This window comes from Anoplopoma fimbria, chromosome 22 (assembly GCF_027596085.1).
Source record: "Anoplopoma fimbria isolate UVic2021 breed Golden Eagle Sablefish chromosome 22, Afim_UVic_2022, whole genome shotgun sequence".
NCBI lineage: Eukaryota > Metazoa > Chordata > Actinopteri > Perciformes > Anoplopomatidae > Anoplopoma > Anoplopoma fimbria.
Genome location: NC_072470.1, coordinates 9,876,941 through 9,889,583, shown reverse-complemented (window position 1 = coordinate 9,889,583; position 12,643 = coordinate 9,876,941). Strand labels below are relative to the sequence as shown.

The 12,643-nt window shown below is 43.1% G+C and overlaps 1 protein-coding gene across 2 annotated transcripts in view; it reads right to left on the bottom strand.

Moving 5' to 3' along the window:
- The window catches only part of LOC129111979 (gamma-aminobutyric acid receptor subunit beta-3-like), a 28,870-nt gene extending 20,389 nt beyond the window's left edge, over window positions 1-8,481 (bottom strand). For both annotated transcript variants that reach the window (XM_054624150.1, XM_054624151.1), the window contains exons 1-3: window positions 8,402-8,481; window positions 8,168-8,259; window positions 7,928-7,995 (exon numbers count right to left, since the gene is read on the bottom strand). In XM_054624150.1, the coding sequence (XP_054480125.1) occupies window positions 7,928-7,995; window positions 8,168-8,259; window positions 8,402-8,481 (240 nt within the window). The remainder of the gene's footprint in view (window positions 1-7,927; window positions 7,996-8,167; window positions 8,260-8,401) is intronic.
- Between the last annotated feature and the right edge of the window lie 4,162 nt (window positions 8,482-12,643).

The window sequence follows — 12,643 nt, the reverse complement described above, 5'->3', positions numbered from 1 at the left end:
ACATGGAGTGGGAGGAAGCCGGATCAACAGGGGCCCAACAGCTGTTCTTGTGGCCGCAGAGGCCCCTAGCAGGTAGCCAAGTTTCATTATCCAGCCATTATAGAACAGGAACTACTTTCTTTCTCTGATTCCATAGTAGTAGAGAAACTTAGGCCCTTAAAAGTTGAGATGCCCCTACCCGAGGTGGAACAAAGCACAAGTTAGTTCAGTTATATCAGAACTTAAGAGTATTCATTCACCGAAAGAAGAGCAAAGAACGATACCGAAGGCTTTTCTCAATTAAAATATGTTTTTGATCTTCTCCCAACCCGCTTCGGTATGAGTTTGATTGACAGATGGTTGAACCAGTCATCAGCCTGCCCTTTTCCAAAGGTTCTCAGATGGCTCTGTTTAACAAACCATCTGGCGGTTCAGGTTAGTTCGGACCCCCCCCCTTAACCAGATGTAGGCTTCTCGGAAAAGTGACAGCGTCTGCCTCATCGCATGTATCTCTGGAAATAATGAGCCGAATGTCAGCCAAATTGGACCGGATGATTGCATACAATAAAGCAATGAAATATATGCTCCACAGCTCTGGCAGATGAATACATTGTTGCCCAGAATATGTGAATCACTTGGCCATGTGATGAAAAACACTAGAAGCTTCTTCCTACATAGGTTGATCTTCTTCCTCTGAACACCATGCAGGAAGCTCACAGTCTAACAGTGATGGCATGGAGTTAACCATTCCTGAGTCCTTTAAGGGATAATAATGAATCCATGTCAATTTCCAGGATTTTATGACATATAGGCAATAAGTGTTATCAGTCATAGTCTCATTAAGGGGGTCAAGGTGGATTGATCGCAGCATGCGGCGGAAACAAAATTTTGCTGTAAGAATGAGGAAGATTTGCTCCCCCCATCCCACTCCCCCTAGAGCCGTATCGCTCTCTCGGTATGCGTTTCCATCTCCCGACCCGAGTGTCATCTGGTGGGCTTGTCAGCGAGCAACTACTCGTACGGCATAAATGATTCAAATTAACCATGTAGTCTGTACAAACACGCGGCGAATGAACCCTCATCTATATTGCATGGAGACAATCGAATTGAATTTCAGATGAGGACGGGTGCAGTACCTGCCCTGCAACCTGGGGGAGTTGGGCTCGGATTTGTCTATGAACTAGGACTATGGATTATGAATTATTGACAACCCTCCCAGAACACATGAATTCCCACAGCTTTACCACTGCAGTTGGGGTTATTAGCATATGTTTTCAGCAGAGATAATGAGAGTGACCAGTGGAACATGATTTCCAGCAAGCCTCAATTATTCAATTAACTCGACTGGATAATCGTTCTCATTCAGGGTGTGTGAGAATTCAGATAAGCAGGGTTTTGGCTGCGAACTGACCCATATTCAATTTAATCTGTCCCCCTCTCTGCAGCGCCAGCACACGGACTGCTTTGTCGTGATACGGCCGGTATCTAGGAACATTGTTTGTCACATGGCATATGCTCTCTCTGTCCCCAGCATATGCTACGACTAGCTCAGCATCATAGGCTGTGGCACAATGGGAGTGAATAGAAAATGTGCTGATAAACTGGAAAAAAAAGAAATCATCATTACGTGACACGTGTCGAAGCCGCTTCCATGGAGAATAATAAACGACTGAAGCTCGGCGAGTTATTACCCCGGCCAAACTTCCCATCTTGGTGCAGTAGAGGAAAAACGATGATATGATATGTAATCAACATGTACTCCACGTGAACCCACGTTCATGTAAAGCAATTTTAGTCACTTCAATGTAATTTCTGAGCCCTCCCTCGGGATGGCCCCGAGGCGGTATATCACCGCAGTGCGGGGGAATCCCTCAGCGACTTCCTTTTACCCCTCCTTCTGCTGCTATAGAATGGTAAAAATAGCTCTGTCCCTTATTGAGCTGGGCTTTTCTTCCTCCCAATGAGAGTGTTTGCCTTCAATATACAGGATAATTTCCTTACTGTCTAATATTTTATGATGTATTGCCTCATAACAAGGTAAGAGGGAGAGAACGACAAGGGGGCAAACATTAGTAAAAAAAATATTATCTTATATGAACAGAGCCACTGAGACACTGCAGTACACATAACTGTACACAGTCTTTTCTATATTGGTTTATATCACCTACATTCCCTTGAAGACTTTGTTTCATTTACCCAAAATATATTTTTGAGAATGTTCTTTTTTTGTGTGACATGACATTATTTGCAATTTTTTTTTGCATTGGCCTTTATCTTTGGATTTTAGATTGCAGGATGCTTTTTTTTTGTTATTGAATGGTCCCAAAAGTGTGTCATATGCTTAAATAACAGATGCGGTTAGCGAAGGCGCAGCTCGAGGGGGGGAAACAGGTTCCAGAGGTCTTTTGTTTAGGAAGTTGCCAAAGATTAGATATCAAGCCACACAGGCCTCAAAAGAAAACATAATAGTAGATGAGTATGTGCTTGTTCAAATAGAAATACAGCGTACAGTAACTTCTAGTCAAAGCAAGAAATTGACAAAAAGGCTTGTGTGAGAATCACTCTTATGAACAGATTTGTTAGCTTAAGTTGCTATCAGACTGGCCAAACTGCTCCAGAGTTCGAGTGGAGGCGAGCCGAAAGCCTCTCTCGAGACCATCTCGGCCCACTTGGCCCGCATCCGTGTGATTACTCTGTTCACATATGCCCAAAGGAAACAGAACCTGGGGGGGAAACAGTCCATTCAGAACTACTTGTCGGAACGGGCTAGCTAAAAATTAGGGGCGTCATGATATACCTTTATTTACGATAACCTTGGTATTTAATAAGATATGTTAATATCATGTAAATAATACACATATGATGATATTGTGAAAATAATCCAGCACCTCTTAAATCATTTCATATATATATATATACAATTTGGTTACAGACTTTCTCTCCACCTATTTGAGTGTAAAAAAAGGAGACAAAACGTGAAATAAACACAGTTATGGATGAATTCAACTGATACATTAATTTATTTTTTATTTTGTACACATATGGCGATAATATTGCTATTGTGACCTCTTTATTGGCCATAATAATGGTGTAGTGAACTAATATTGTGACAGCCCTACTGTGTGAAAACAACCCAGTGTAGTGTTCCATCTTCTTGCTGCGGGGTCATTACTCTCCTTTCTCTTCATAGAGCTGACCTATCGATTACAGTGAGCGGATTCAGACTGTTGACTGATGACCTTTCCTACAACCCCCATCATAAATCCAGAGTTTACCTGCCCTCTTTTTATTTGCTCACACAACACAACAGCTGCTTGAGTGGCACTGAGAGAGCTGTACGCGGTTCACAGCGAGCATCATGATGGGACTGTAAAGCTAGAGCCGGTGGAACGTGCCAATCACGCGGCCCTCTCGGCCGGTTGGCAGCCTAAACCAGGAAGTGCCCGCTCTGCTTACTCTGAACCTCAGTGATCATCACTTCACCCTACAGCTTGCTCTCTCCTGAGGCCAATTACATTCCATCAGGCAGGAAGCCGGATGCCGGATAAAAGACATGGGGGTATATTAAGCCACACTCAAGAGCACAAGGAGAAAGATCTGCTCTTTTGCATGGCTGGAAGACCTATATAAAATAATTAGGGTGACATAGTTTGTGCATAGGCAACATATGATTCCAAGATGTACTTAATGCAGCAGACAGTCTGTGGATACCTTTGTGGCAGTGGCATTGTACTTTATGGGCTTGTTTTGTTACTGGTGCACTCTGAAAATGAAAAATAAAAACAGGCAGCAGGAACATTTGGAGAAAGAGAGATGGAGAGAGAGAGATCTTTTCACCTCTCTGTAATGACAGATTTTTCTTCTTTTTGACACCCACACACAGCCGTGGGTGTATGGATGACTAGCTTGTTCAGCCTGTTACTGCAACTACATTCACAGCCACCGACTCTGACCATTCCCAAATGCGTGGAGCATTACCGTCATTGTAATTTAATGCCCCCGAAATTATGACGACTTTCATGAGGTATGGATAATGTGCTGGGATGTAGGCCTTGTTAGTTCCATTTCTGCGAGAGGTCGTGATGATGAAAACAAACCTACGCAGGGTGCCCTTATTTTGCACTTAAACTTTCTTAATAGCAGTATATCAAAACATTTTAAATGCAGGCAAACACTACACGTCTGTTAATTCAGCTGATACTTTCATCCCACCTCCAAACCTTCCATTAAACCAGTTGTCCAGTATCAAAACAAACCCCTTTAAAAGCTCCCCTCACTGCACTAACAAGTGAGACGTTTTTCAAAGTGATCCATTGCAAAGTACAGCACTGCCTCAGCACGCACATAATCTATTTCGCCTCGCTCTGATCTCGTCCTAGTACGCGTTTGCCTCATCAGCGGAGGCCCGCGGCACACCACCAACAAACCTCAGAGGTAATTAGTGCGCCTCTCTCAGACGCTTCAGCATCTGCCAGCGCAGGAGCCCGTGCTCCGTGGAGGCGTCGGGGTGGCGGACTCGGGTCGACCAGCCCCACCAGGTGGATCCCTCGGACGAGCCAGATGCCACACTCGCTCTGCCGTCTTCGTGAGCTCGCGGGGTGTTTCGATCGGCTCCCGCCTCCACCCTTCTTCCCTTTCCTCTTCTCACATCTTCAACCCCTCCTGCTCGCTCTCTCTGCTCTTTTCCGTTTCACTCGGCCACTCAATAAATCTTTAGATCTTATAGTTCGCTGCTCCCCTTTACGTCTCAGGTCTGATGATCTGCGTTAGGTCCACTTCAAATCCCAGGGTTGCAAAGAGCATCTTCGACTCGGGCATGGGCGATGTTGATGAAATTAACTCCCAATGCACATCAGATAAAACAAGAGTGGAGGTTTGAACAGTATAGTGAGGGTGAGGAGAATGTTTAGTGTGAGGCAGCAAACGTTGCATATAATCAATAATAGTAGGAATAAGTTATTGGGGTGACGTGGAGGAGTCTAATATCTTCCCTATGCATTCTCTTTTTGACATTCCGCATAACATCTCAAAATTAGTTGGATTGTGGGAAATGTAGGAGCCAGGTTTTGACACCATACATAACACACATACATAACATAATCCTCTCCATTTTTTGAGCTCCCCTCCCCCCCTTAATAATATGTAATATATTATTTTTCTGACCTGCATAGACTAAGCATCTGTTTATTTGTTATATTGCAACCAATTACAAGGATCAATCACTATTCTCTCTGATACACATTCGCACATTCACATGCATGATTGAATGCATATATTACCTTATAATACCCGAGGGAACATTCTGTTATTGACTCACATTCACCTTCTCCCCCTTCACCTCAACCTTAACCACCGCATCCGATACCTAAACTTTCACCTGCAACTTTCTTATCACTCTTCAGGCTTGTTATTTATCATACAGTGTGTCGCACTGTTCTGTTTTTCTCTTTGTGTGAGACAGAGTGTCACATCAAGTTTAAAATCTGGCAGCATTGTTCTGCAAATCTGTGCTCCTTGTAGAACAGCCTGCACAGGATCCAGGCCTCATTTCAGCAAAGCAAGCAGCACTTGTCAACTTTTTAAAAACACGTTTCCCAGTTCTGCCTGTGGGCGAAGTGGATTTAGTAGCTGAAGTTTTACAGAGATTAATGCAAGATGGAGCCTAACAAAATAAAGAAGTAGAGCGAGAGCAGCATTTGTCGGGGCTGTGCTGTTTAGTGTTGCTCAATGGATAAACCATGGCACTGTCACAGTCAGGACAAAAGCGCTCATTATCCATTTCCCGCTGGAGAAATCCCTCATGCTCAAGCAGCAGACGGGTCCGGCGTTTGGATGAAAAGCATCGACCAAATGTCAAACGCTGGTGCGAAAAAAATAACAAACAGCTTGACTGGTCTTGTTTTGGCTTCAACACTGGATCACAGCCGGGGATTGTTCATCTAACAGGCGAAGATGCACGTGTACGGTCCCCAAGTGCACTGGTGGTGATGAGAAATGGACCTGATTAATTATCAATTCAAGTGTGATCTCAGCTGTTTGATTGCCTGGCCTTCATGTGCTCTGTGGAGAATAGCATTCTTGACTCGCTAGCTAATGTTAGCAACTGAACTGTTGGCAAACAAAGCTTATAGCGAGGATAATAAAAGCTTGGCTGAAAAGAATAAAGGTTATTGTAAAATTTGTGATATTGTTTGAAACATTAAGGATTTTGCTTTATGATCCCTCCCCATGTGATATTTAAGACAAAGACGTTAACATTAATATCTAAGATTTCTAGTCACATTATAATGTCACTTTGGAAAAACGTCTTCTAGAAATGATGCTTAACTACTACTAATTTGCAACTGCCACAAAGGTAACAAAACATAAAGAACAAAGTAATATTGAATGAGATGAAATATTAAGATCAAGGTTCAAAAGATCAAAAGTGTAAAGAAAGACTCCCCAATAAATGTCAGCAAAGAGTGAAAATGCCAAGTTGACGTCTTCAACTTGCTCAATTTACTATCATTTAAGACAGAAATCCTCACTTTTGAGGAGCTGGAAATTGGTAATATTTGAAGACTTTGCTTGAATAATGTCACTTGATGTAATATGACCTGGGCAGCATTTGTCTCAACAAATCACTAGTATATAAATGTAAATTCTAGGAGTTGCTTTGGCCTGGTGTTGATATACCAAAGAACAGGGAGCTCTTGTTTCAAAGCCCTGAGCACTGGTAAGAGGCTGGAAAGTCAAAGCCAGGAGTAACCGGGTGAAGAAACTATTGAGTCATTACTATTGATCAACACCCGCCCCCTCACACACACACACACACACACACACCAACCTCCCACCAGATGAATAGTGATTCTTTTTCTTATATGGTGCAGTAAAAACCTTTATCCCTCTCCAGTAGAGCCGGTCAATAAGGAACTGGTGTTATGTGAAATGATGCTCACTACACTGTGATGGTGTGCACGCAAAGAGGTCGAGGTGTAAACAACTGCACCCCTGCCTGACCTGAATTTGACTCCTCAATGTAGTGACTGTATCATTGTAAAACACATGGGCTCATGTCTTATAAAAGTCATAATGGCAACGAGCAACGGCCCATGAAACGTGTTGGAGCAGAGGTGTTGATCTGGAACCAGCCACGATCCTGGATGTATATGTATTTCTAATGTTATACGGGTCATAGTCGGCAGACATTTTAAGACTGCATGTGGGGAACACATGGTCAACATGGCTCAGACAACGTCCAGCTAGCAAATGAGCAAATCCAATCAGAGCTCCCTGATAGCTCTCTGCTCAGTGGGGCCCTCGTGGGAGGACACTCCTGAAACACTGATGCTCCAGAGGGGAACAAGCATGCTTGTGCTTGGATAAAAAAACCCAAAAAAAACCCATTTGAACAGAGAGTGAGGAGTCCATGTATTCCTAACTCTACGTTCTGCATATGCATTGCATGTGGACTGTAATGATTGCACAAAACCACTGCTGCAGCTCTAATCTATCCTCTATAAGTGAGCTGCTGTCCTAGGATCAGCATTGTCTGAAGCTGTATTGTGTTGATTTTTTTTGGTCTCTTTTGCTGAGCTGCTCTGTGCGTGTAAGGTAACACTGCGCCGGCAGTGTGTGAGATAAGGATGTTTTACTGCTTACAGGAAACCCAGCCCATCCATCTCGGCATCACGTAATGGCCTGCGAGTTAGAACTGGATTTACATCAGCACTTCCCTACTACAGAGAGGCAGCCTGTATAGGAAATCATGTTGTGTGAGTGCCAATGTACAGAAGCAGCGGGACTGTGCGTGCGTGTGTGTGTGTATGTGTGTGTGTGTGTGTGTGTGTGTGTGTGTGTGTGTGTGTGTGTGTGTGTGTGTGTGTGTGTGTGTGTGTGTGTGTGTGTGTGTTATGCGGCTGCGTAAACACATGAGAAACAGTGTTCAATTTGCAGATTCACTCACCATGTTGACTTCTGACACCATGTCTATGCTGGCCACGTCTATGCTCATCCCGACTGCAACAGGGGCCCCTGGAAGAGGTCAAACAGCAGCATATGTATACATAAATATATATATATATAAATATATACAGGGGCATACATACACCTCTGCACCTGACCACAACACTGTAAATGGCGCCAAAAATAAAGCCTCCTATAGGCGTGGAGGGAGAAATTAGATGGAGGCAAACACGGCACATACCTCCAAAGTCCGGCCTCAGTCGGATGTCATAGCCCTTCAGCAGTTTATCCACCGTCTCCTTCACGAAAGACATGTTGCCCGGTTCGTTGACGCTGGAAGGACAGCAGAAACAAGAGGAGGGGGGGGTGAGGGGTGAGTGATGGGGAGACATCACCTTGACTCCCTGTCAATCAGCCCGGGCGATAACCTTGGCTCCACAGAAAGACAAAAAAAAAAAAAAAAAAGCACACTCACCTCTTCGCGCAGCACACAATCGAACCGACAACCAGCGCGGACAAGACGCGGAATTGACGGACCCTGTGCAGAGCAAACATCACCCCTTCCTGTATATCTAATTGTTTTTCCTCTCTCTCTCTCTCTCTCTCTCTCTCTCTCTTCTCTTTCTTTCTTTCCCGTTGTTTACAACCAACAAGCAGCAGCAACAGTCGCGACGGTTCCGGGCGCTCTTCTTCAAATCAGAGTAAATCCATTGATTGCCCGAGAGGAGAAAGTCGACTAAGAGAAGAGGAGGTGGTGGAGGTGGTGGTGGTGGTGGTGGGGGGGGGGGCTAAAAGTCAGCAGCCCGCCGCGGATGGAGTCAGATATGAAATGTGCAAAGACATCGCCTCCACCAGCTCCGCTTTTCTTTTTTTTTTTTTTTTTTTCCTCCCCTCCTCTCTCTCTCTTCTTCTTTGCCGTCTCTGAGTGTGCGAGATGAAGAGGCTCCTACATTCGGGAGCTGAAGCGCATATTGATGAGGCGGTGCTGATGCTGATGCTGCTGATGCTGGTGGTGGTGGCGGTGGTGGTGGTGGTGGCACTCGGCTTGTTCAAATGAGAGACGAAGCCCAACACTTACACTGTAAAAAAAAAAAAAAAAAAATCTGCCCACCAGTAGCTGCAGTATAGTCTGTTTACTCAGGGTGCTTCTTTTTTTTAAATTTTATTTATTATAGATATGTGTTGGAGTAAATACACCAACAGTAAAGCTCAGTTTCCTATCTTTCTAATTTAAATGAACTTCTTCCCAATCCATGAAATGTGATCTATGTGATCTTTTCTTAATTAAACTGCCAACAAGTCCTCTGCCTATTGAAGCATCATGTACAATGGGGCGGCTGTGGCGTAGTGGAGAGCAAGGTAGTTCTCCAATCAGAGGGTCGGTGGTTCGATACCCGGCTTCGGCAGTCGATGTGTCCTTGGGCAAGACACTTAACCCCAAGTTGCTCCCGAAGGCTTGCCATCGGTGTGGACTGGATGTGAATGAATGTTAGTTAGAGTCTGATGGTGGCACCTTGCATGGTAGCCTGTCATCAGTGTGTGAATGGGTGAATGATATGTAATATACTACTGATTGTAAGTCGCTTTGGATAAAAGCATCTGCTAAATGACTGTAATGTAATGTAATGTACAATGGTAGGATGTGGGTGTTTAAAGGGTCACTCCAGCTATTTAGCGATGCACTTTCATTTAGTTGTTGAACTCACAATGGACAGATTTAAACAAGAAGGGTTCAAATCAAAGCGGCAGAGGCAGAGCTGTTCTAACTTTTAGTAACTACAGTATGTGACAAGATTCAAAAGCACTGGATCCTACAATTCCCATGATGCAACTCGGCAGCATCTTTTCAGTCAACTCTCAAGTTTCAAACCCAGTTCAAGAAAACCTTGATGACGTCAGCAGGGTTATTCTCTGACACGTTAAAAGCCTAATAGATTAAAGATAAATTTAATGGAGTGAGTGATCCTACTCCCCATGACAACTATATGTGTAAAACCAATACAGTTTCCTTTTAAATATTTTGATGATTGAGATAGTTTCACTTTCATTTAGGACAATATACAAATATACAGGATTATATACAAAAAATAAATAATTGTATTATCATTTGAATAATTTGATCTATTCCCTTTTGCTTTATTACTTTTTTTTTTAGGCTAGATAATGACTATAACAGGCAAAAATGATTAAGAATCTAGTTTAATCGATTCATTTTTCCTCACACAAGAAATATAACACCAAATTGCCTGGTTAAAATGGACATTTTTTTACAGTGCTCCTCACACCATCTGCGCCAATCCCCTTCCCTTGAGTTTCCTATAAAAATGGCGGGACCCGAGCAATATCAAAGAGGTGGCATTTATCAACCAATTAATCGATGTCTGTGATTGATTAGCCTGTCAATCGCCTATAATGGTCTCTATTCCCTCTCTAAAATGTAGAGCTCTGCCATAGATTATTTAGTCTGAGGAATGTTGAAGTCGCCAGACACTGGGGGACCTCATTAATACATAATGTGTGTGTGTGTGTGTGTGTGTGTGTGTGTGTGTGTGTGTGTGTGTGTGTGTGTGTGTGTGTGTGTGTGTTGTTGTTGTGTTGTTGTTGTTGTTGTTGTGACATTTCCTACCTCGTGTCATAGATGGCGAACAACTTCTTGTTTCCGTCAACAGCGTTCCTGGAAGAAAAGGGTGATGACATCATTAATGATAGAAGAGCGTTTAGCCAATGAAAACACACCCAAGGCGGGTGATTAGTCACTTCAGTCACAACTATTTACACGAGCAAACATCTATTATCGTGGATTATTTATATTTCCTATAAAATGCACTTATTATGTCATGCTTTAATGCCTTCTAATTGACTTTTAAGAAGTTTATTAACCCTTAAATGTGGATTATTGTCGGCTGAACCCTCAGTGACATGTCGTGTGCGTTGATTGATCCGTATTATTCAGCTTATTCAACTCAGGTTTGTAGCCTGCAGTATAAAGCAGGAATCTTAAAACAGCTGGATGCCTGCAGGCAGGGGCGCCGAAAAGGGGGGGTAAAGGAGACGGATTCTAGGGGCCCATGATGGAGGGGGGCCCAGAGAGGCCCCTAATGATGATGAAATTATAATACAGAAAAAATAATGACACTAAGTTATTAACTAACATATAATCACACATGTTTTTTCACTGTCATGCTGTTCTTCTTTTACAAATATGGTAATGATAGTCAAAAATACCATTAAAATGCATAATTGTATGTAAAATAGCATCAAAAAATTTTGCCGCTGTGTTGGGGGCCCTGTAAAGATTCTTTTCATGGGGCCCAAAATCCCTAGCAGCGCCCCTGCCTGCAGGACCAATATTGAAAGTCAGTCTATTTCCTGTGGGAGAGCCCTTCACCCCTCCTCCCACCTTCTCATCTGCACACACACACACACACACACACACACACACACGCACACCTCTTCTTCAACCGGTCTGCACATGAAAGAAGTTTGCTTCAGGGCTTTCAGCCAGAGAGGGTTTATTTAAACCCAAACCACGATCATTTGCTAAACCTAACCAGGGTATGTTTGCAGAAAAAGGGGGAAAGCCCCGAAGGTAAACTTCCCGAGCTGTCCTTGGTGCTGAAGTCAACCTCCTGCCACTGATGCTTTCCCACGTTTCACCGCTGCAGCTCCCGTCCACAGACCGCACCTCCAGACGGATTAAGAAAAGTGGAAGGAGATTAAATGTCGGGAACTAATTACCGTCTGCGAAACATGGAGCTCGGCTACCCTCTTATGGCAACCGCCAGGATGATAACAACTTCGGGTTGAGACTTCTTTGAGGAGGGCTTAAATTGGAACTGTTGTTTTGACGGGACTTACAGTATGGTAATTCATGATGGAAAAAAAAAAAAAAAAAAAGATAACGAAAAGTGAGTTGAACTAAGCCGAAAAACACTTGTTCCTTTATGGTTTGGTATTATTTCATTCATTCCCGTTTTTCTCCTCGTTTTTCTGCTTCATTGACACCTCAAGGACAACAGCAGCAGTGCCTTTATTGTGCATCAGATATCTGTTTCTTTTGTTTTTGTGGTAGCATTACATTACATTACATTACATTACATTACAGTCATTTAGCACATTACATTACAATCAGTAGTATATTACATATCATTCACCCATTCATTACATTACATTACATTACAGTCATTTAGCAGACGCTTTTATCCAAAGCGACTTACAATCAGTAGTATATTACATATCATTCACCCATTCACACACTGATGACAGGCTACCATGCAAGGTGCCACCATCAGACTCTAACTAACATTCATGCAACATCCAGTCCACACCGATGGCAAGCCTTCAGGAGCAACTTGGGGTTAAGTGTCTTGCCCAAGGACACATCGACTGCAGAAGCTGGGTATTGAACCACCGACCCTCTGATTGGAGAACTACCTGACGTTTTATTTATAGTGGTTTTCAACCAGGGTGCCTGTACCCTGGTTGAAAACCACTGCAGTGTCCAGGTTAGTATATGTGAACAATATGTAGAGTAACTGTTAGCTCAGTTTATTGGAGGATAAGTCTAAACCTGGCTAAAAGAACATTGTTGAAAAAGTTATGTAACATTAGATAAACGTAATGGATACATGGCTGAAATATTAAGCCAAAAAATAAGGAATAAACTGTTAAAAAAAAGTGAGCTAAAAATAGGTTAATGGATACACATTTGAAATAG